We start from the raw sequence: 24,027 nt of genomic DNA, 5'->3' as shown, positions 1-24,027 counted from the left end.
CCTCATGGTCTCGTCCGCCGCTGCCCCGCGGGCGGGCGGGGGAGGAGAGGAGCAGCTCAGGGACAGCGACGCGGGGGGGGCGGTCCCCTCCGCCGTGCGTCCCCGGCCGGCGGTTGAGCCGCTCCGCGGCCTGAGCGAGGCCGGGAAGGGCTCTCACCTGCTCGCCGAGGTGAGGCTGCGGGTGCTGGCCAGGGCTTCGGGAGGGGCGAGACAGACACCAGCGGGGGAGCGAGGGGGCGGTGCGCGGCGGGAGGGCAACGGTGGGGCGCACGCGTGGGCTCACCTGCGGGGCCGCCCGCGGCGGGAAGCGCCCGGCGAGCCCGGGAAAGCGGAGCCGCGTTGGCTAATGGGCGCCGGGCTGCCGGCAGCCCTGACAGAAATTACCTGTCGCCGACCGTCACCAGCAGCCCTGCAGGTGCTGAGCGAAGCTGCCCGGCTGCGGGACAGCCCCGACCGTTGCTCCCATCGCGGCAGGCTCGAGGTCATCCCGCGCCCTCTCCGCGCCCCCTCGAACGCGGGCGCTCCCGCCGGCCGCACCGCACCGGCCCGGCCCGCCGCCTCCTGCCCTCGGGCTGCCCGGTGCTCCGAGGGCGGCAGGGTGCCCTGGCGCCTGGCTCTGCGGCCCCCAGCCCCATGAAGTCATAGGCTCGGCTCGGCTCAGGGCAAGTCTTGGCTCGACTGCCCTGTCGCGCTTCTGAACACGGCAGCAGCTTTCTGTTCAGGGTGGGGAAGGTATTTGCACCAGGTTTTTCTTGTTTCCCCTGATCATAGTAAAAATACATGTAACAAAAATGTTTCTGGAAAACTGTGTACAGGGAGGAAAGATTCAGGTAACAGTGTCTGGAACTGCTGATGGTATTTCCTGTCTCATCTTCACTGCGTTCAGTGTATTTTCAACATGAAGAAACACAGTGACGCTGAAGAATGAGTGGAGCGCTTCTGGTACTGCCACAATTATTTAGAATTTATTTATTTTTAAATGAAACTCAGGTTTGTAATATTAAATAATTACTTTTATTACAGTAGTTACCAAACATATCAAAAAATGGCAGAGAAATTTCAAAAAGTTATATGGTATCTTGCTGCCAGAGGATTCAATGCTAGTGATTTTGGTGCTGTGGTGCCCTCAGCCTATGGAGCCCTTGCTCCCAGCAGTAGTTCCTGTGAGGGGTGCTGCAGATAATGGAAAGAAGAATAAAACCTCTCCTCAAATGTTGGTTACTTGATAGTTTTCAGTGGTTAGGCAGAGGAAAGTCGCGAAAGCCCTCTAGTGATTGTAGGCACAGCCAGGTTTGCCATCACCTGGACACTAGTAAGACCAAGATCTAGATCAGATTTAGAATCCAATGTGGCTTCATTCTGAAGCAGCCTGCCTCTCGTCATGGAGTGCATCCCTATGCCTTTGCCAGCTGGAAGCCTGTTGAGCCTTAGTTGGCCAACAGCCTTTGAAGTAATTAAACAATTCTGCCGCCAAAGCATTTTTCTCTGAGCCAAATCATAGGCATTAGGATAGCAGCAACATTGGCTTTGCCAGCCAGGACTAAAATTAGGTTGCATGTTTTATTTTACAACTTGTTTGGGTGCTGACAAATAGTGCCAGATCTCTACATGGATTCCCCGAGCTGTACTTACGTGGGGGAGAAAAGCTGGAGGAGAGAATGGCAGAAGTGTGTCACCTTTACTTCATTACTGCTGTGCTTTTTTTAATGTGCCAATGCCACCCTGCTAGGAGGTGGAAGGATGTTCTGTGAATTCTATAGCTATGAAATTTCTTTTTAAATAAAAACATGTTTAAAGCTCTCTTCACTAAAGGAGACTAGCTTGTCTCGTACAGCAAAGCGTAAGCTGGGACGAGTGTGATTTCAGCTTGTAAAATACATCAAGAGAGTAAAGATGGTAAAGGGAGAGGAGCTAAAGCATCATGGATATAAAACAGAGCCTGCACAAATTTTTAGACTGGAAATTGCAAGTTGTCTGACTGCTGAATTTCCTGAAAAAAGCACATCAATAGGAACCACAGGGAGCAAAAAGTATGTCTTTAAAAGTTGGAGCTTGATAAATTTTTTGGCAGTGAGGTGGCTGATTGGAAAAGACAATGTTTGTTGACACAAGTGGGACTTTCCCAGCTTACAGTTTTCTCAAAGCAAGTGATTTTTGTGTGTGGTTTTCTGTAGACGTACTTGCAAAATGCAAAATCTCTTTGAAATTCATGACTCCTTGATGATGAAGTTAAATTTTCTGTATTGTTTGCTTTAACAAGAGAAAAGCAATAAAGAGCAAAATAAAGTATCTTTTGGGATTTAAGTTCTCCAGTGAAGAAGCCTTAATTTTGGGGAGTTTCTACAGCTAAATGACAAAAGCATTTGGGCGTGTGTGTACAACCTACCTGAAAGTAGGCTGTAGCAAGGTGGGTGTCGGTCTCTTCTCCCAAGTAACAAGGGATAGTACCAGAGAAAATAGCCTCAAGTTGCACCAGGGGGAGGTTTAGATTGGTTGTCAGGAAAAGCGTCTTCACCGAAAGGGTTGTGGAGCATTGGGACAGGCTGCCCAGGGAGGTGGTGGAGTCACCATCCCTGGAGGTGTTTAAAAGACATGAAGATGTGGCACTTAGGGACACGGTTTAGTGGTGAGCTTGGCAGTGCAGGGTTAACGGTTGGATGCGATGACCTTAAAGGTCTTTTCCAACCTAAACGACTCTGTGATTCTACGTGTAGTTAAGGGCAGTGTCGGTGTTTCACAGTACCTTTCTGCAGCCTGCGGGTGGATCATCTGACCGACAACGGGCGGCTGGGTCCCCCGGGGCACGAGCTGGGCCAGTGCCCCCTGGCAGGGGTCTGGTGGGGTGTCCCTGCACCCCTGCCCGGGGCGCTGAGCTGGGCTACCCGGTGTCACGCACCCGGCTCTGCGGCGGAGTTTGAAAACTCATTTTCCCGATCGTAAACTCTGGCTTCTCACCCTAATGTCACGGAAATGGATTGAACGGGGCGGACGGACACGGAGAAGACAGAGACACGGAGACATCCGAATGCGTCAGGCAGGGGCAGAGCCGGCTGTCCTCAGTCCCCTTCCTCTGAGGCGTGTCTCCGCGAAGCCGCCGCCCCCCGCCCCAGACCACGTCCCCCGGCAGCACCGCGGGAAGTGCGGCGCCGCCCGCCCCCGCGGAAGCAGGTGGGAGTGGCGGGCGGTGGCCGCGCCCCGCTCCCTCAGGCCGCGGGGATGGGTCCCTGAGGAGCCGGGCCGGCGGCTGGGCGCGGGGACGGGGGCAGGGACAGGGCGGCAGCCCCGCGATCATTCCGCCGACGCTCCATGTCGGTGCCGCGGTGAGGGAAGGAGGAAGGTCCCGGCTGCGCTCTGTCCCGCGCCTCGGCGGTATTTCTCTGTCAGGGAAGCGCTGTAAATGCGGGGCCTGTGGCCGCTCTGCGTGGCCCTGGGAGCCGTTGCGGCGGGCGCCGCCGCGGGCGGGGGCGGCCGGCTGAGCCCCGAGCGCAGCGCGGTATGGGGGCCCGGGCTACGGGCCGAGGCAGCCCTCCCCGCCCGCTATTTTTACGTGCAGGCCGTGGACACCAACGGGCAGAGGTAAGCGCGACGGCGGCGGCTGCTTCTCACGGAGGTTGCGGGCAGGAAAACATCCGAGAGGTCGATTGAAAACACACCTTCTCCGCCCGCCTTCTCCGCCCGCCGAGTGCCTCTCGGGCCGGAGGGTGAGGCGGGCTGGCTCCCTGCGCGCCCTTCCCCGGGCACCGGCACCCCCCGCTGAGGTGAGGTGCTGGCGGGCCGGGGCCGCGCGAGTGGCGGGGTCTCCTGTGAGGGAGCGAGGCGTCCTGGCGCCCCATCCCCAAATGGCAGCGGTGCCCCGGCGAGGCAACCTCACCTGCCCGCCTCCCACCGGAGCCGCTTTTACCTTTTCGGCAAAATTCGCTAGGCAGTTTCTTGCAGAAAAGGAAGGCTGAAGGCTTCTTACCTGCCTCTTTCTGCATGTCCCTTAGGAAAAGCTAATTAATCTTCATCGAATAACTGCACAAGTGAATGAGGCAAGAGGATGAAAGTGTTCAACAGCAACATACACGCATTAGTCCAGCTGGCAATTCATGATTGAGTCTGGTTTGGCAAAACCTTAACAATAACTAATACATTTAATTTATGATATACCTGCTCAGGTGTCCTGCTTGTTTCCACAGTTAGGAACATCGGTGTCTCTCCTAAACGTAGGCACAAGGTCAGTAGAGTCATTTAGGAATTGGTCTGTAGGCCATTAGCTAAACTTCATAGGAATGGAATAAGTAAACTTAGTTTTCAGAGGACACTTGTGGCTTTCTATTTCTACAGGAGAAAAACACTGACTGTACAAGCTAGACAGGAGCTCAGAGTGCTCCATCCAGGTTGTCCAGATTAGATACACCGTGGCACATGCAGGTCTGGAAGCTGCCAAATTGGCTTATCTTGGAGAGTAAATATTTCCTGAATTTAGTTGAACTGGCAGCTCTCCCGTGTATCTGGACAAGTTTCAAGGCAGGTGACCAGGCTGCTGGGCTGTAATCCATTAGTCCAGTCACTCCCACCACCTCTGTGTTTATCCTAAGCTCTCCCTATGTATTTGGGACCATGTTTGAAGGAGGTGGAAGAAAGTTGGCAGGTGCAGCAATTTGACTGTGCCAACTTTGTTAATATCTCAATGATATGTGTAACTTAATGATTTTTCAAATTATTATATTTGGTTTTGGGGAGATTTCTCTATGATTGGTGTATGGTGAATTTTACCAAAATGTTGTAAGTACACACCGAATTACATGATCCCACTGTAGTATTTTTTTTCCTACCAAGGCATTTGTAATAGCCATTTTTCCCCCGTCCCTGCGTAAGCTACCATAATGCTTAAGAAGGGGTTTTTGTTCTTTACTTCCTCAAATAATACCTGGAAGATAAAGTAATCTGGAAACATTTTGTTTCTGTACGTAAAATAACAAGAGTTATTAAGTTGCCAATGTGGAGCTTGTTCCAGCATTTTTTATTATTATTTTTTTAGAGAATCATAGAATGGTTTGTGTTGAAAGGGACCTTAAAGATCAGCTAGTTCCAACCCCCCTGCCATGGGCAGGGACACCTTCCACCAGACCAGGGTGCTCAAAGCCCCATCCAGCCTGGCCTTGAACACTGCCAGGGATGGGGCATCCACAGCTTCTCTGGGCAACCTGTGCCAGTGCCTCACCACCCTCACAGTAAAGAATTCCTTCCTTACATCCAACCTAAATCTACCCTCTTTTAGTTTAAAACTGTTGCCCTGTGTCCTATCCTTACGGGACAAGACACCCATGCATGCTCTCTACCTTCCCATCATTTTACAGTTGAGTTGTGGCTAATTGAGAGCTGTGCTGGATTTGTTAAAGTGCTCTGTTCCCATGTAATCAAAGACCACGTTCCAACACTGTTCAACATGTAGGGCACCAAGTGATTTTGGAGGTGCATTCATGAGTATCTGAGTGGAACCTTCTTGATACTTAGTGCTTCTAACAATATGAAATGTTTTACGTAGCCTAACAAAATTCTCTTAGGAAAAATCACGCCTTGCTTGTGAACATTAGGATGGGCTCGTAAAGACTTAGTGTGGCTCAGTGAAGTCACTGGAAATCTGTCAACTTGAAAAAGGAATGTGTCGGACTAAGAAACCTGTTGTGTGTTTCCTTTTTTATTAAGCTCCCACTTACTCTCTGGATAGGTTCATTTCATCGCCAGGTGAAAATGCATTCCAGGTGAAGATCACTGCTCCTGATGAACAGTTCACTCGGGTTGGTGTGCAAGTATTAGACCGGAAAGATGGTTCCTTCCTTGTGAGGTACAGAATGTATGCAAGCTACAAAAACCTGAAGATAGAAGTCAAAGCTGGAGATAAACACGTCGCAAAGTCTCCATATATTTTAAAAGGTAAGAAGCAGCACTACACACAGCTTTCCTGTTGTGTTTTTTTTCTAACGAACTATATCCCAGAATGGCTTCTAGGATTAGCATAGGATTCTGTGGGACCTCGGTACTTCTCTGTACTATCAAATTCCATTGAAATTATGGATTCATAAGTGTCCTGCACGTACTATCCAAAATAATAAAAAGAAACACATGCTGTGAAACTGTTGTCTAGCAAGTACATGTGGAGGGCTCACACAGACGCTCATATAGTTTAGTATGACTCCATTGGAGTCAAAAAACATTCAAACATGTCCATTTAGAGTTGCTGAATGTTTGGCCCTCAGCACCTGACCCTCTTTTGTGATCTCAACAGCTCAATAGTGTGACTTACTAAAAATAAAATAATAATTGTGTTCCTGATAGGACCTGTTTACCATGAAAACTGTGACTGCCCTCAGGAGGAGAGCAGTGCATGGCTGGAAGAGATGAACTGCCCTCAAAGCATTCCACAGATTCAAAGAGACCTAGCAAATTTTCCCATTGTTGATCCAGATAAGATTGCAAAAGAAATTCCACAGAGGTTCGGACAAAGACAGAGTTTGTGCCATTACACCATCAAAGATAACAAGGTACCGAATGGGTCCATTTGAAGTCCATGTGGGGATTTGGTGGCAAGTCATACAACTAGGCTGTTTGGGTGTTCCCAGTTGAAAAGCTTCTTGTAGCCTATTCTTTAAGAAACTTCCTTTGCTTGTGTCTCTGTCTTTGAATATTTTATGGTTTGTACATGAGGTCAGCAATATCTGCCCTACTTTGTAAAGCTCTTGTTGTCCACGTTGCAACTGAAGCAACCTAAGCACAGTGAAGGCAAATTACTTTCCAAGCAATCGGTATGAGTACTGGGCACTGATCCAAGTCTCCTAAATGCTAATTCAGTTTCCTGTTCTCTAAGTGTGGGAGTGTCAGGATCATCTAATTTGATGTGCATCCATAAATTATGTTGTGCATAATTCTGAGGTAAAGAAATCCACTTTTAGCTCAACTGAGGATCAGCTACAATTCGTTTTAAAAAAAACTGTACTGGCTTCAGTAGTTTCATATGGAAATGGGAACAACGGAACACAACAGAAACAGGCAACCAGTTGTTTCTGCTTCCACAAGACAAACCTAAAATGACTGCAAAAGCAAGCAAAGCTTGTCCTTTTTTCTTCTTTTTTTTTCCCCCCATGTGTCTGTGATGATTTAGGGAGTGGAGATTTCTAAAGCTTCCTAGCTGATTCATAAATCTATACAGCCATACAATCTGTCTGAATAGTTACTAAGTGATTAAAAGAGCTCTAAATTGTGCCAGCCGTTCTCTGAAACAAAAACACCAGACCAGTAAAACCTTTGTTTATTTTCAGGTTTATATAAAGACATATGGGGAACATGTTGGCTTCAGAATTTTCATGGATGCCATACTGCTTTCTTTGACAAGAAAAGTGAGTACATCTGTACAGTCATTTATTCTATATGTCCTGATTTATAGAAGCCTGGGCTTAACAAATACACTTCAGCATATTCATTGCTATTTATGTTAAAATGCTCTTGTTCTTTGGTTAATAATGGAAAGGTCAGATGGATTTTCCTTGTTTGAAGTTGTCATGTTCTAGAATGCTATCTGATTAGAGTATCCCATCTGTTAATTGAATAGTAGGCTTTTATAGGAGAGTTTGATAGATTTGAACAGAGTGTGAGTTGTGGGTTTTTTTGCTATAGACTAAATAAATCTTCCTGTAGCATCTAATATAAAATTCTGTCTCTGCTAGTATATTTTACAGGATGACTGAAAAAAAAATTTGGAATGTATATAGTTCTCCATTAAATTCCATATGTTGAAAACAGGAGAGGAGGGGCTGAGAAAGACTAGCAAAAGCCCGACAAGTAGCATGTGGGGAAACTTCCTTGATGTACAAGCAAAAAGCACCAGAGACTCTTTCCTAGGGAAACTTTGGGAAAAACCTGATGTTATGTACATAGTGACAGAATGTAGCAGGGCTGAAGTTTCAGCACACACAAATATGTGATTATTACATAAAGAGAGTAGTGAGAGAAATATGAAGATACCTGAGTTAGGATCTGTTTCTGACTGTAAAAAAGACAAAGATTTTTTTCTTTTAAAAAGGAGAGAAAGAAGAGAGAGGAGCTACTAAAGTATGGAGTTTTTAACATTAAAAAAGTTCCTTAAAAATCTCATAAAAAATAAACACATAAATAACTGAAAGATAAGGTAATTGCTATGAAACAACATGGACTTGTCATAAAAAATAAGACATAACAATATAATTTCTTTCTATAACAAGATAATAGGTTTTCTGTATGGATGTCAGGTATCATAATTTTAGTTGGGCATTTGAGTCTGTCCCACAAGTTTCTCATAGACAAGATGGGAAAACTTTGCCTAGAAGAAACTACTGTAATGTGCTTGGAAAGCCTTACTTAAATAATAGTTGCCAGTGTTTCCAGAGAGGCAAAAGGTGTCACAATGTTTTCTTCAGAGATTTGTCCTAGGTTCTGTGCCCATTTAATAACTTGATTATATTTTGACTGAATGATGGACTAGAGAATATGCTCACTGAATTTCCAGGTAACAAAAATGAAAGAACCTGCAAGCACTTCTTGGTACAGCATCATAATTTAAAAATTTTATAACAAGCAAGATAAATTGTATGGAAGAACAGATAAAATAAAATGACAAGGGCAGGATACTACACAAAGACTAGATAAGTCATATAGATATGACACCTGCTTAAAATAGGGAGTGAGTGGTTATTTTCTGCAGGAAAGTGTGAAGGTAACTATCACAAATTTAACATGAGACAACCGTGGCATGCTGTTGCAAAAAGCTAAACATACATATTAACAGAACAAATACATTAAAGAAATGTAAAGTAACCTTTCCACAGTACTCGGGATTAGAAATCAGTTATGCTACTGTGTCTGCCTTTGGGTGTCATGCTTCAAGAAAGATGGTTCAATTACTGATGTTGCACGGGAAATAAGAATTACTAGACATACAGACGAAGAGTCCTTTAAGTTGAGATTGTTTCATCTAACAGTGTCTTAAGGGGAGACGTGAGTGTAGCCTTTAATTATGTAAAAGGTTGCTCTGTGACAGATGGAAGCAAGCTGTTCCTGGTTTCAGTTGTGTTGGACAAGAAATAATGGAATTAAATTGCATCAAAGGTATTTAGGCTAAATGTTGGAAAAGATTTGCTAACTCCGAAGACAGAAACTGCCTGCAGATCTAGAAAACACAATTTGTCTCATCCACATTAAATACTTCAGGATTTTCAATTAAGACAGTGTCACTGAAAGACAGTAGATTATTGAATTGGAGAAGGAGATTTAACCTGTTGAATGATTCTGCCATTGAGGATGCAGATAAAACATAATTTTAGCTTGTCTATGTCCATTATAACCATTAGATGGCACTGTACTAATAAATAATAAAGTTTAGTGCTGAAGATCAGCATGTGTAGCCAAACCCCTTCTGAAATGAAGGTACACAATAAAACCTTTTTTGTCAGTCTGTATACTGAAGACATAAAGTATTGCTTTGGGTGTCTGTCTCTAGATTTTCTGGATGCCTCTGCCAAAGGTTTTCCTGTGTTGTCAAGTTAGAGAAGAATTATCTTCAACCGTTTAGAAGGGTGTTTGATATTTGGCAAAGCATTTATTTCTATCTCTTTCCATAAAGATAAAGTAATTAAAAAAACTTAATGAAACCTATTTGGGCCACAGAAGAATCCTGAAATGTTAGCCTGTGATCAGCCATTCTGATCTGAAGAATATAGGGGTTTGAGAGGAGAAATGTTTTGATGCATACATACCATGAGTAGTCAGCATTATGTTTAAACTGTCCATTTTTATGTGTGTGTATATATTTTAATTTGGGAAGTATTAACACTTATAATTGTTCTTTCTTCAGAGAAGATATTTTCTCATATAGATATTAATATAGTTGATGATGACACTTGAACAAAACATCTTGGTTTTGTTCACACAATCATGATCTCTAAGTTATCTCTTAATAGTCAGGATAGAGATCTTAGAGTTATTCCAACAGTTTTCTGAAAATGCCAGTATAATAATCAGATGTTCATAGTAGTCAAATACCCAATTAAGGCTTATTAAGGAGGGAGGTAAAAACAAAAGAAGATTATGTCACAGTAAAAAATATGTGACATGCCTATCTTGTGAAAACAGTGCAATTCTCATTTCACTTTCTCAAAAAGAATTACAGAGCAGGAAGGCTGTTGGGGCATGCAAAGGCAAGCTAAACTGCCTAGGATTCTTTTGCTTTGTAAGAGGCAACTGAGGGGGATGTGGTAGAGATTTATATTTTTTAAAAATTAATGTCATGAAAAGGGTTAACATCAGTTCTGCACTGACATTATAGATGCTTATAGGGTTCTGTCCTATATTCACCCTACTATAGCTGCTGCTTTTCTTTGTACCTTCTCTTACTTTGTTTGTAGGACCGTGTACAGTGCTTAAGATGGGAGTGCATCAGACTTTCACAGAGCAGCAAAACTATGCCCTCTGTCCTGTTGTTGCCACATTTCCTGGCCATCAACAGTATTTTGCTTCCTTTTTGGCTGCAACAGTGATTTCAGATATGGTTCCATAGTACCAACTATTTAAAATAAGTGAGGATGTTATACATAATAATTAACCCCAGCACCGACTAAATGTGGTCTTCCCATCATGACTGTTCATTTCTGTTACTTCTCTTCTGTTAGATTTAGTCGTCATGCAGACACAGGGCAAATCAGTTCACTGATGTGACAGAAAACTAACTTACCACCCAACAGCAATTTTCCGTACAGTCAACCAGATGCTTCAACTTACCTTGGAACTACTAGATCTCAGTGCTAGCCTGGTACAAAGGCAGTGGGGCTAATCATATAAAGCATAACAAGAAACCATGCTCTAAATTGGTGTGCTCCAATCCCTTAAAAAAAAAAAAAGAGCATTTATGTGACTTTGTGCAAATCTTTAAAAAAAAAATCTTCTTGTAGGCTTTACTCTGTGATCTCAGTACTTCTAACATGTTTCTTATATATAACTTTAACAATTTATTACAGATATGTTAAGTACATTAGAGACCTGGCTATTTTTTCTCTTATTGTTTTCAAAATGCAAGATGCCACTGAAAGACTATTGCTTTGTATTAAAATGCATTTGTGTCTACTTTGCTTCTGTTTAGGTGAAAATGCCCGATGTAGAATTTTTCGTTAATTTGGGAGACTGGCCTCTGGAGAAAAAGAAATCCCTGCAGAACCTGCACCCCATTTTCTCATGGTGTGGGTCCAGTGAGTCTAAAGACATTGTCATGCCAACATATGACTTAACAGACTCAGTTTTGGAGACTATGGGACGGTAAGAAATTGCTTAAAATTTCCACCAAATTCACAGTGAATGATCTTCAAAAATATACTTGTATTACCAATATATATTAACTGTTTTTATTTATTCATTAAGACATTGACACCCTGTAGGTAGGCAATAACTGTGTAATCAGTATCTTAAAATTAACCAAGTTATGACGTATATTAAAATACTTCACTGTTTTATTTAAAAAATCAAAATTAAACATGGTCAAGTCACTGAAAACAGCACTTAGAGGGGATGTTTTGAGGGCAGGCATTGTTTGTTTGCTTTGTTTCCTTGCCATGAACGTGTTGACAGCTGGCCAGGTCTTTTTTTTTTCCCCTGATTTTCCTAAAATCTTTTTCTGTACCTTTTGAAGCCCAACGTAGGGCTTGTAACACTACAAACCTGTCTTGAAACACTAAAAAGCCAGCTTCTAAGAGTTCTTTGTAATTCATTTTGAACCTGATAATTTCACTGCATTTAGTTCAGGTTCCTTGTCTTTATTATCAAGGCTTTTCCTAAATCTGCTCCCCCCCAGTTTGTGTTTTAATTTAGTAAAGTTTTTAGGGAAGTGGAGTATGTTGTATTAAGCTATTTACATTGTCCTTCATCTGTCTGGCAACCATATCCACTTTTAGCTACTTCTTTCCATGGCAACTGACAGGTACTCTTTGCACATGCCACATTGTCATGGAACTGATGCTGTCTTGCTACAGGCCGGTGAACTTGACGTTCCTTATCTACTTTAATATTGCTGCAAAAATACAGATACAATACATATATGGGTGAGCTCACAGCTTACCTTCATCCTTGGTATTTGCCTATTGGTACTGTAAACTGCTTTTAAGTAATTGCACTTTAAAAAGTTTCCAGTAGGCTATTAAATAACTTCTTCCTCCTCCAGAGTCAGTCTAGATATGATGTCAGTTCAAGCAAATACTGGCCCATCATGGGAAGAGAAGAATACCACAGCATTCTGGAGAGGACGTGACAGTCGCAAAGAAAGGCTTGAACTTGTAAAACTCAGCAGAAAATATCCAGAGATCATAGATGCTGCTTTCACAAACTTTTTTTTTTTTAAACATGACGAAAGCATCTATGGCCCCATTGTTAAGCACATTTCATTTTTTGATTTTTTTAAGGTAAGCCACTAACCATTTTTCATAAACTAGGTCCTCAGTGTTTCCTGTTTTCAAATAACTTTGTGTATATTATTGGTAGTGAAATGGTTTTTAGTTTTTCAGCACACCACCAGTAACAAGCATGAATAGGCATTCCTCCAGAGGGCTTACCTGCTGTGTAGCTCTTACACTGAGGATCATAATGTTTGATTTACATCTGAAGGTTCTGTGGAACCTTGTGTAATCTATGTAACTCCAAATTCCTTTTTATTTCTTTTTCCTGATTCAGCGATCAGGACTACTAACATAACTAACATAGTGGGAAAAATCAGTGGATGAAGTGGCACGTCTACCCTCACACCCGAGGATACGCATCTAAGAATTTCCGGAGAACTTAATTGAGGAAGAGGGCATCTCTGTGTACCCTGCACTGTGATGAATTCCAAACTAAATAATAAAAGCTACTTAAACATTGATGCTTGCCTAGCCAATCCTACATTTCTCAATATTGGCAAGTCAGTAATACCAGTGCCCTCAGAACAATATGACCTAACCAAGCTACTTGGATCTTCTGTTTGTTAATAACTTATGGTCATTTTCTTTCCAGTATAAATATCAAATTAATATTGATGGCACAGTGGCAGCATACAGATTGCCTTATCTACTAGCAGGAAACAGCGTGGTGCTAAAGCAAGACTCCATCTACTATGAGCATTTTTATAATGAGCTGCAGCCGTGGAAACATTATATTCCATTTAAAAGTGACCTGAGTGATCTACTCGAAAAACTACAGTGGGCAAAAGAGCATGATGAAGAGGTAAACACATATTTAGAAGTACCCAGCAATGTTTCTAGACAAAATGGAGAGAGCAAAAAGTGCGTTTCTTTAAAACTAGAAAATGTATTAAAGGACTTAAAAATTATTGTCATCAGCTCTACAAATAAGAAAAACCACTTTTTTAAAAATACATAATACTGCCCTCAATTTGAAATTAATTTGAACTTTGGAAAAATTTAGAGTATTTTCACAAGAATGCTTTACTTTTTAAACTAAATAAATGCTTAAATAAAAATAAGTTATTGTAAACTGTCAGCACTTAATTCCGGAATCAATACCGGCATCCTGAAATAATTACTATTTTTTGAAAATTTAAAAAAACTTTTTGTTTTCTTTGACAGGCAAAAAATATTGCAAAATCCGGACAAGAATTTGCAAGAAACAATCTCATGGGAGACCACATTTTTTGTTACTATTTCAAACTTTTCCAGGTTAGTATAGTTTTAATGGCTTCTGCCACAAAAAGAGAAATTCTACAGAAAGAATTCAGAGCAATGGGGCTGCTGGAAGTTGGCCAGTCCAGTATATTTAAAGCCACAAGGCAAGCAGCAGTAATTAAAAACTTCATTTGGTTTACAAATACTGTATGCAGTTATTTCTTATGAAACCCCTTAAGCCTACGCTGGTGCTTTGAGAGAAGCAATCGGATCCCATAATTCTTGATCTAACCTGCATGAATATGTTGACCACAATGATCAAAGAATTCCACATCAGACGGTGGCACCTCCTGTGAACCACAGCTGAAAATATTTGTGCATTAGCACCAAGATACTGAAACTCCAGTGAGGCACCCGAAGGGGCTCCTGACTGCAGTGGAGTATCTGCTTACCCTGTCTGTGACACAGCGTGGAGTAACAGATTGTGTAGCCCCAGAGTTTTTAGAGAATTACTCGGTTGAGTTGATGCAGTATTTAGAACCAAATGTACAATCTAAGAAGTTTATGAATTAACGAAATCTTCCTTTTTTAAAACTAGGAATATGCCAGCTTGCAAGCGAGTGAGCCAAAAATCAGAGATGGGATGGAGAAAGTGCAGCAGCCTGATGATGACCTTTTTCCATGTACTTGCCACAGAGGAAAGGTACAGTACATAACATCGTTAAATGTTAAGAGCTGGATGTCTCCAGTTCTTACTCAACCAAATTGCAACAGGCATTGCTCAGTACCCCATGGTATCAGTTACCAGACCAGACCATTAATGCCTATCGAACTTAGAACCATTTCTTAATGTATTTGTAGGACCAGACAGTTAACAATTGGGTTTCAAATTAACTGAAAAATGTTTCTTCTTTCTTGGCTGCAGGCCAAAGATGAACTCTGACAGCAGGAAATAATTTTTTGAATATTTACCTACATTCAGACTGTCTTCTTACGTCAAAGAAGAAAAATTTGGATTAAAATGCCAGTGGATAATGTAAGTGGATATTATGAAGTTTACTGTATCATGATCTACATATACAAGAAAACCAAGCAACCCCTATTTTCTTTTCATCATGCAGTGGTTGCAGAGCCTTGTTCAAAAACATTTTTATAATTTTTTTTTTAAATAAAATCCATCTTTGTATCAGTTGTGTGTTACTGTCCTGAGATACCTTGGAAATGCAGATGCTTTTTACTCATGCTTGTTATACTGAGTCTATTCACAAGTGTGTGCTGCAAAAAGCAGCAGATTAAGAATTGCAAATCTACCCCCCTATGTATCTATCCAAAGTAATCTTTTTCAGACCATAACTGTTTCTTCTGAGAGAATCAGTATTCTCAAAGGCAGTGATAAGAGTATATAATATCTCTTTTGGACACTTTAGGAATATTAGATAAAAGTTTTAAATTCCGTACAATTTTTCGTAGTTGCTTTGTCTGTGAAACTTGGTCTCTTTCGCAATATGAAAAGAATTAAGTAGCGCTAAGCATTGACTACTGAAACTAAACCAGGGGTTGTCTTGACAGTGTAGTCCATTTTTAAAATACCTGCTTTCCACTCATACTAAGTAATTAAACTGTTGAATTTGAGCATATTGTCAACATCATCTGAAAAAGGTAGCTTTAAAGTCAAGTCTACATTCATCAAATTCTGAAGTTAACGCTTATGTTTCCAGTCCAAAGTGAGGGTTTATTTTCTCTGTAACACGGCCAGTCACTTTTTAAAATCCATATAGCTATTTTCTTTGTAAACATTTAGATGTGTGCTGTGCTTACTTAATAACATTACTGCTGGGAGATTGGCATTCTTGAGGCATCTTGTGAGAAACAATGGAAGAATATTGTATCTGGTTAACATTTTTTTACTTTCACCTGCCTGTTATTTTTACTACAGTAAAAGCAAGCCTAAAGAATAGTTTTCTTGATTGCATGGTAAACAATGTAAGTTCTAATTTAATTATACTAACCTACAATCTTGAATAGGTTTTTTTTATACAGTACAGCACTAAAAAAAAGTGATCTGATCTAAGCACCTGACCAAAATATCACAGAAATCCTCTCAGTTCACCAGGGCTGACTTAGTGTACATTTAAGTCACTCTGCACTGTCACATACGACAGTTGCTCCCAAGAGCAAACTCCAGAATGGTGCAAAATGTCCAGAGTGGGTTTTGGAGACCTCTTGACAGTAGAGGTGAGTCTGCCATCTTAGGAGACAATGCCAAGGTCTTTTCCCAGGACCAAGCAGCCATTTCATCTCAGGGGTCATCATTCAGCTGATGCTTGCTGCTGACTTGGCTGAAAGCAATTAACATACTGCTATAACCTTTGGTTATACCAACAGGTTACTCATAGCCCATAATGGGGAACTCTGCAGTTGCAAGCACATGCAGTGTTTTATCCTCTGCAATATCAGAGCTCAGTTGAAGAGTTCTTCCTGTTAATGGATAATAAAGTCCAGATCCCCACCTGCCTCTTTGAAGCCCTCCTGACAGAAGCCTTGTGCAACCTGTCATACTGGAGGCAGAACTGCTGCCTCCTTCAGCAGTTCCTCCAGCAGTATATAAGCATAACTGGTCTTTTGTCAGTTTTTGTTTAACCGCCTTCTGTGCCCATCTCCCCACAGGGCCTCTGATCAGTCCTTTATGTTGCTGGAGAGTGACACTTCAAAACTGTCTCATGTTCTTTGCTCCTCATGCACAACTGTGCCCGCATTACCACCACCTTCTCCCCACAGAGACCAAGAATCTGGCTCCTTAGAGCAGTGACACTGTAAATGACAAGATATACCTCTCCCTGCATCACCAGTTTTGAAGCATATGGGAGTGCGAGGATAGGGCTCAACCCATACTCACCAGCCTTGGGGGATGTGCTTGCAGAATTCTACAAATTGGTAGCTTTTAATTTCAAACAAGTACAGCATTAGTAATATACTCAGAAATGAGAGGCTCCTAAAAATTTGCTGTCAGCATAGATTTTTTCCAGTACGTTACTTCAACTACTAGTGAAAAGCATTTACTTAGTGCTCTATATTACTGTGTTGTATATAGTTACTTGCATAGAAACACGAGGAACAATGCTGCCGTGATATTAATTCTGTAAATATTCTGTCCTTCCTTTAAAAAGTTATTTATTTTGCATCATTTTTTCATTCATACAAAAAAGTTTTATTTACATTTACACACTCAGACCTCTGAAAATGCCCATTTTAATAAACAGACTTCTCAGAAATAACAAACTAATTTGCCACGTTTAGGAAAAGCTAGATGAAGATACAGCTTAAACCTGCAAATTATTTGTGCTGTAGTTTGATATTATCTCTAAGCCAAGAAAAAACTTGGGCATTTATTTCTTCCATGACATCGTCTGTTGTTCGTCCTTTGACTACCATCCCATGGTTTGCTTTATCAACCCAATGGATTTTTTTAGGGGCTTTCATTTTGCTTGCCACATCTTCTAGCAATTGCTATGGAGAAAATGAGAATGAAAGTTAGGAGAATCAGCTGCTACAAACTGTGCATCTCCTAGATGTCTCACTTTGCCTGTGCAACACTTAATAGGCAGCTCTTAAAAACAAAACTGATCTGCATGCACATTAAAAACACCTTGATAGAAAAGATGCCATGATACTATTCAATAATGGAGTTTGCTCAAAGGTTTGTCCTCATTCAAACACAGAATAACAGAAAATTGGAACTTCAAAGACTGCAAAGGTCACAGCCCTGTGCAGGCTCCTTCCCCCCCACTGATGAAGGAATCCACTTTTACTGCCAGAGGGTATTACTAGCAATAAAATGACAGAACTTCTTGAGTCAGATTTGTCTACAGTGCCAGAGTAGCAATATAATTGGCTAGAGACTACCTTTGACTCTGCTCAACTTTCTCAGCAAACACATCTAAGAACCAACTCGGAAAATCTTGAAAGTTTTCCCCATTAAGAGGGCACTCCAAGGATCTACTGGTTGCTAGCCTGACTTTGGTGACAGCACCTCAGAAGCTGTCCAAGCATGGAAAATGCCAATTACACACACTCCCAAAGTCGGGCTGAACTGTTCAAGAACAAGAGGTACCTATTTGCAAGAAAATAAGACAAAAACCACTGTATTGTCATCGCTGTGCACCTGTTCTTCATCTCTACAGTAAACTGCCACTTTCTACGACAATAGTCTGTGGGTAGAACTGCTTTGCTAGGAGAATTTGTCATGAAAATGTGATGAATGTGAAATTGGTAACATAGCAGAGTGTTTATGTTTTGTAACCTGAAATGGTTAAAACAGAATAGCAAATGACTTGCTGCTTCCACAGGCTGCGTTTTTAATAGGATTGTACAAATTAAAAAGACAAAGCATTTGAATCAGCAGTATTTTAGTGGCCCAAAGATGAGTTTGCTAAAGTGGATGATCAAGTATAATTCGGAAGTTTGAAGCAGCAAAAGAAAGCACTACCAGGCTTCCTTATGTTCAATGAAGTTTCCTACCCCAAGGCTTCCTTCAAAAGATATATATATATATTTAAAGAAGGCTGTTGAAGTCACAGCTGTGTACTCGTGCACAGATGTCACTCAAGTCTCATTCCTATTCCTCCATACTGTCCCTTCATAGCAGGACTTACAAGGATACTCACTTTTTCACACATCTCATCTGCTGATCCTGAGATAAACAGCACTGGACACCTGATAAATAATAAATCTTCATCCCGGAGCTTGGACTGAAGTTTTGGTCGATGCAATGGGTAAGATAAGCATACTAGACCTTGAATGAAGTCATCATCATCATCATCCTGGCTAAGCTGACGTATCACAGAGGCAGCAGCTCGTGAGCCCATGGAACGGCCTTTCACCCATGTTAAAACAGGAAAAAAAAGTATATCTGTTGTCACCTCATCTACATTCTGTTAGAGTAAACAACTCCTAAAAACAATCCAACAGAGTATTTCAGCGTACCAGTAGTACAAAATGCTAGAGATGCTTTTATTCATCTACCTCATTAAAAATACTAATCCTAATTTCTACATTTTATGCTAAAATATTTGTCTGGGTATATTGTGATTTCACATCCACATTTAAAAAAGAAGATGGAAAAAAAAAAAGTATAAATGGAGAGGGATCCTTTGCAATACTGGAAGGAACTGGAAGGAACATCCTGGGGGCAAGGGGAATAGAGGGACAGGTCCTGTGCTCCAGACACTTGAAATTTGAGATAGCAATGCTATTATCTTGTATAATTTATTTCATGCAACCTTAATCTGCTCAAATAAAAAATAAAGTTCTACGTGCCTTACTCCTAAAACAAATCCAGCAAGTGTTTATGCACACTGCAAGCTTCAGCCTAAAAGTAAAAGTAGAAGCAGAGGCAGGGCAGGGTGGGGGTGGGGGGTGTGAACTTGTAGCATGAGGTCAGTCACAGCAAGAGGCTATCAAAATATCTCCTCAAAGAAGGGTCATATGAGCTGACAATGCTCTGTAATTGAGTGTTAGAAGTGGCTGATTCCAGTGGGATTAACTTGCATCAGTGCAGATTTGGTTGCACTTAGTCAGAGAACATTCAGAGTTTCCTGTATCAGGTTATTCCTAATGACATCCATCTACTTCCCTTCTCACATAACTGATTATTTTATCCACCACTAGGTTTTATCTACCAAAACCCGTTTTGGGGAAAATGATTTTCCATTTACCAATAACCAGAATTCCTCAAGACCTGCAGTTAAAAAGTACACATGGATTATCAGCAAACTCACACCCTTTACAAGTGACAAGTTTTCTGCCAAATTACCTGGAAAACATGGTCTATGGCTCTTTCTGTCCTCCTTCTGGAGGGAGATCTGTGGCATCATGAGGAGGATGAATAGGTCTAGACAGCCATGCTGCCAGAAGAATCCGAAGAACGCGGCAGGCTGGATTCTCCCATTTGTGACCGGAGAAGCAGTGCTGCTCAAGCCAGCTGTGAGACAGCCGACCTGCACACCCACCCCACACAGCCACCAGCTACAGAGGTGGTAGCATTCAGCTCCAGGTTAAGACACCCAAATGCAGATCTGTAAGTGGGCTTGTCGCCTATGTTCCCATGGCAGCCAACGGACTGCTAATCAATTAATGAAGGTGACAGAGCATTCAACTATCAGCAGATGGCTGAATTGCTCTCCCTAGGCAATACTGACTTTATTATAATACTAAGTTTATTCAGCTTGTTCCCATGTTAAGACAGCAAGCTTTTGGTGCCCACCTCAGACTGGAACCTGTCACCCACATCTGTTCATTTGCTTCTTACCAAAGCGGGATAGACTTCAAAAACGGAGTAATTACAGATTGCTATCCTTAGAGGCAGTATAAGAGAGAAAATTATAGATAATAAAAACAATACCTGCAAGGAAGACACCCGAAAGTTTATAATCGTCATAAAGCTTCAAGTATTCCTAAAGAAATAAGATAAAAGAGAAGCATTACAAGGCAGAATTAAGACAGCTGGGAGGCTGGGGATTTTTGCGTTTGTAGCTACTGAACACAAAATGGGAAGCTCTTTCAGCACTGGAGATGAAACAGACACATACAAGTTGCCCTCCTGTTTTTTCACACAAATCATAACACTTTGCAGCAACAACATAATAGCCATAAGCAATTTCAAAGTAGCTCCCAGCAAGTCTAAATTATTAGATGCCCTATCAAGTTACCAAAACAAAAATGATTACTGTGTATCAACATAGTTGTAGTAATAGACTGTATGCACACACTTAGGCCATCAAAAGCCAAAATGAGTGAGGAAAAATGCTCTTCACTCAGGTCCCGTATTTCCAAGAAAAGTTTAAGACACAATCTTGTTAACAGAAAAAATAAAATTCAGAAACAGATTTTTCAGTTTTTAGGAGGTAACTATTCAGATGCTATTTTAGCAGAGACCTTTAAATTACACAGCAGCATATAAACTCACTAGCTACATTATGCTTCTTCAAAAAAGACCAGAGAACAGGTCCACATTAAAGCTAGCAAAGTCTAACTTTGTAAAAGTTAAAGCTAGCAAAGTCTAACTACAGTAAAATCAATGTACATATAATCACAATGACATACAAATTAATTCCTTAAAAACTGGACTTAGTTCTCTGATAAAAATGTCTGATGCTCAATGCAAAGTGCTCAAGCTGCCTTCTCATGCCCTAGTAGCTAGATAATCAGGAGAAAATTTCCCCTCCTTCCTACATGCTCCAGAACAGGAAGATACTCTAAGCTGATACTATTATACCAAAAAGTTGCTCATTTTAACAAAACCTAGGTACATAAGAACATCTTAAATAACGAAGCAGCAGTAGAAAGAGATATACACAAACACATATAATAGTTTAAACTGATTTTGAAATCAAAGACTAGGTTCTGGGGCTCTCATATGCTACTCCCAATCTCTTTTGCTTCAAATCCTCCTGCAACCCAGTCCCCTGCTCTTTCCCCAAAGTCTTATTCCCCCAGCTGACAAACCTCAGAGACCCAGCTCAATTGCCAACTCAGCTTCCTTCCTTCCAAAGCTGTATCCCTTAGTCCCCCTTCTCCTCACCAAGCCCTCCCAGAACCCCTACCTACCTCTTGTTTCCATCCTAAATACTTCCATTTTTTCAAGCTATAATTTTTCCCACAAAGCACCCTTGCTTTCTGCACATCCTTTTCTCAGGCTTTTCTTTCTCTCCCTGAACTCAAACCCACATACTTACTGCAGCTGTTCCAGGTACTGGCCATCTAAAAATTGTTCCTGCTCTTTCTGCTCATAGGCAGCGCTCCATTTAGCTAACCATCACTTCTAATTTTCCCCACTGTTGGTTGACTAATCTCTGGTCATAATTTAAGAAACCCAGAAGATGACACCCATGGATCGAAGCTTTGGCAGGATTTGGTCACTCCTTACCACAACGGTTTTGAAGGCCTTAGCCCTGTAAGCAATATTAAGGCCTTTACAAGTGAACCGCAGGCATAGAACTCCATGGGATGCAAGACAGGCTGCCAAAGTCACTAAGTGAGGGAAATTCATATCTCCTCCAGCTCCATGGGTAAGAATCACTCCATACGTTGGTTTGTTCTCTGGGACAGAAAAGATAGCATCAAGGTATTTGTTTCCAAAAGGTATTTTCACCTTAACCTAGAAACCAAACAAAAACCACAAGGTAACTAAAAGGGAGGAAAAAAAAAAAACAAAAAACCCAAAAAAAGACGTCTACACATTATGATGAAGAAAACTGGACAATTAAGACAGAAACCAAAATTGCAAGTCCACTTTTTTTCTGTTTAAGAGTACTAAATGAGTAACTCTACATCTGGCTCAAAGATTTGCTGTGCAATAATGGGCAAAATCAAAAATTACACCGTGGTAACCACTCAGTGAAGTGGCAGCCTGCAAATAGCCAAAGGCTGAACCTTCCCCAAGGACAGGAGACAGACAGCCCAGGTTCAGACAGCCACCTTCAGGCTGGTGGAGAGCCTCCAGTCGTGACAGACATCTGGAGGAGCTAAACTAGCCACAAGACCAGCTGATGTTCTTGCTGAACGAAAGGGGAATGGACAGTACATGTGCCCCAGTACGTGCTGCAGCTTCTGAAAGCAAAAAGGAAAATACTCTGGGGCCAGGGTGAAGCACTATTTCATGCCAGCGCTGCTTCCCAAAGGCTCTCCTTGGCAGGGGCCCTACAGAGGCACCGTGCAGGGAAGGAGGAGGTTGTCAGCGGCCTCATGGAGCTGCTACCCTTCCAGCCTCTGCCCAGCAGAGATGGCGGAGGATGCCAGACGGAGGACGGCAGCGGGACATGTGTACACAGATGGGCGGCAGAAAGCTCAACGGCCAGAGCTGCTGCCTCCTGGCTACCGGGCCGTAGCTCAGCGAAGACAAAAGGCCAGGCGGGCTCAGCTGACCGACACCCAGGCTCACACCCCTCCCGGGAAGGCCCAGGCGGCAGCACGCCCATCCCGCCCCCTTCCCCAGCCCTGGCGGCTGCCAGACGGGAAGGGCAGTCGCCACAGGCCGCAGGACCCTACAGATCCAGACGGAAACCAGGCACACGGACCCTGCAGGCGGTCAGCCAAAGCTGCTGGGCCCGGCCGAGCACTACGGCCACCCCAGCGCGGCCCGGGCCGCCCCAGTGCCGGTGGCCCCGCGGGGTGCCTCGGCCAGCCAGGCCGCGGGACTCCCCCCGGGCTCGGGGCCCCACGAACCCCTCGCCAGGCTGCGGCCGAGAAGAGCCACCCTCCACGGCCAGCCTCCCCCGCGGGCGGCCCCGGCGCAGGGACACCTGACCCCAGCCCCCCCCGGGCGGGCCCCGCGCCGGGGCAGCGCGGACAAAGCGGCGGCCGTACCTCTGCCTGCCCGCTCATGCCGCTCCCGGCGCCGTGACGTCCCGCGATTGACAGCCAGCTGCCCTATCGCCGCCCCGCCGCATGGGAGGGCCTCCGCCGGGCGCGGCCTGTCGCCGTGTCTGATTGGCCCACGTATGCCGGGGCCCCGCCCCGAAGGGCCGGGCTAGCTAGGCAGTGGGCTGGCACGGGGGCTGGGGGCGTGGTGGTGCAGGCGGGCGGCGTCCGCGTCGCAGCCGGGGTGGCCGGGGGCGGGCGGTACCGGTGCCGGCAGCAGCACGGCCGCAGGCGGGAGCCGCGCCTGAGGGGCTTTTGAACGGGGACGGCTGAGCCGAGCCGTGTGGGCGCGGGCGGCGCCTCTCAACTAGGCCTCGAGAGAAAGCGGGGCGCTGGGGGCGCGCCCGGCAAGGCCTTGGTAAGGGGGGGATCGGCAGCGCCTGAGGGACCTCTGGCGTGGTTAAACGCCTATCGCGTGGGCGTCAGGCGCCAGTAACGGTATATTTTTAAAAGCTGTTGACGTATTGAGAAGCAAAATGTAATAATCACAGTAAATAGAATTTTAAAAATAATGGTTCTTTAGTTGCTGATTTAATTAGGCCTGAGTTACACTGGAGAGTTCGCAACACTCCCTATAAATAGTTTTTATTCATCTGTACACGTAAAACATGGACTGCTGGTGGTAATTTAGAAAAAATAAAGCTAGTTACATTGGAATTGCTTGGAAAGCCAGGCTTTTACTGACTTCAGGGTGTGCAGATACGGTCCTTACTATGAGTTTGGTCTAGGGAGTGACGTCAAGCTATTTTTTCTGGCAGCTGTTGACACACTGGGTCTATGCGACATTCACAAACAGGGGACTACATGACTAGGGTTTTAGGTGCCAAAGCACAGCTATCTGCTGGGCTGTGCTTTATTGTACAATAAAAAACCTGGTGTGTTCAAAACAGCCTTAAACTGATGGAAAACAGCACCAATATCCTACAACAGTGCTTGTGGTATTTAGATATTGGGTATT

General features: G+C 43.2%; 2 protein-coding genes across 3 annotated transcripts; one reads left to right on the top strand and one right to left on the bottom strand.

Moving 5' to 3' along the window:
• Nucleotides 1-90: 90 nt before the first annotated feature.
• Nucleotides 91-14,841, top strand: POGLUT2 (protein O-glucosyltransferase 2). 2 transcript variants are annotated; one of them, XM_040584492.1, is made up of 10 exons: nucleotides 91-169; nucleotides 5,714-5,919; nucleotides 6,322-6,527; nucleotides 7,302-7,379; nucleotides 11,150-11,322; nucleotides 12,221-12,458; nucleotides 13,045-13,254; nucleotides 13,617-13,706; nucleotides 14,251-14,355; nucleotides 14,578-14,841. In XM_040584492.1, the coding sequence occupies exons 2-10, from the start codon at nucleotides 5,838-5,840 to the stop codon at nucleotides 14,593-14,595; spliced, it is 1,200 nt and encodes a 399-aa protein (XP_040440426.1). In that variant the 5' UTR covers nucleotides 91-169; nucleotides 5,714-5,837; the 3' UTR covers nucleotides 14,596-14,841. The 2 variants fall into 2 exon arrangements, with proteins under 2 accessions (XP_040440426.1, XP_040440425.1); XM_040584491.1 differs by lacking the exon at nucleotides 91-169 and adding an exon at nucleotides 3,178-3,576.
• A 1,965-nt stretch (nucleotides 14,842-16,806) lies between these two features.
• Nucleotides 16,807-23,103, bottom strand: TEX30 (testis expressed 30). Its single transcript, XM_040584493.1, has 5 exons — nucleotides 23,016-23,103; nucleotides 21,577-21,807; nucleotides 20,053-20,104; nucleotides 18,317-18,525; nucleotides 16,807-17,159 (listed from the first exon to the last, which is right to left on the bottom strand). The coding sequence occupies exons 1-5, from the start codon at nucleotides 23,031-23,033 to the stop codon at nucleotides 16,986-16,988; spliced, it is 684 nt and encodes a 227-aa protein (XP_040440427.1). The 5' UTR covers nucleotides 23,034-23,103; the 3' UTR covers nucleotides 16,807-16,985.
• Between the last annotated feature and the right edge of the window lie 924 nt (nucleotides 23,104-24,027).

This window comes from Falco naumanni, chromosome 2, assembly GCF_017639655.2.
Source record: "Falco naumanni isolate bFalNau1 chromosome 2, bFalNau1.pat, whole genome shotgun sequence".
NCBI classification, from domain to species: domain Eukaryota; kingdom Metazoa; phylum Chordata; class Aves; order Falconiformes; family Falconidae; genus Falco; species Falco naumanni.
The sequence above is the reverse complement of the archived record's forward strand: the minus strand, read 5'-3'. Positions and strand labels throughout refer to the sequence as shown.

Bases quoted from the DNA above. Each gene is read 5' to 3' on its own strand.
- POGLUT2 (XM_040584491.1), top strand. From the start codon at position 3,398: ATGCGGGGCCTGTGGCCGCTCTGCGTGGCCCTGGGAGCCGTTGCGGCG. The intron at 5,920-6,321 runs GTAAGAAGCAGC...TGTTCCTGATAG, and splicing joins GTCTCCATATATTTTAAAAG to GACCTGTTTACCATGAAAAC. The intron at 12,459-13,044 runs GTAAGCCACTAA...TTTTCTTTCCAG, and splicing joins CATTTTTTGATTTTTTTAAG to TATAAATATCAAATTAATAT.
- TEX30 (XM_040584493.1), bottom strand. The intron at 20,105-21,576 runs GTAAGGAGTGAC...TTATTTCTTTAG, and splicing joins AGGCCTTCAAAACCGTTGTG to GAATACTTGAAGCTTTATGA. The intron at 17,160-18,316 runs GTGAGTATCCTT...TTTTCTCCATAG, and splicing joins CAGATGAGATGTGTGAAAAA to CAATTGCTAGAAGATGTGGC.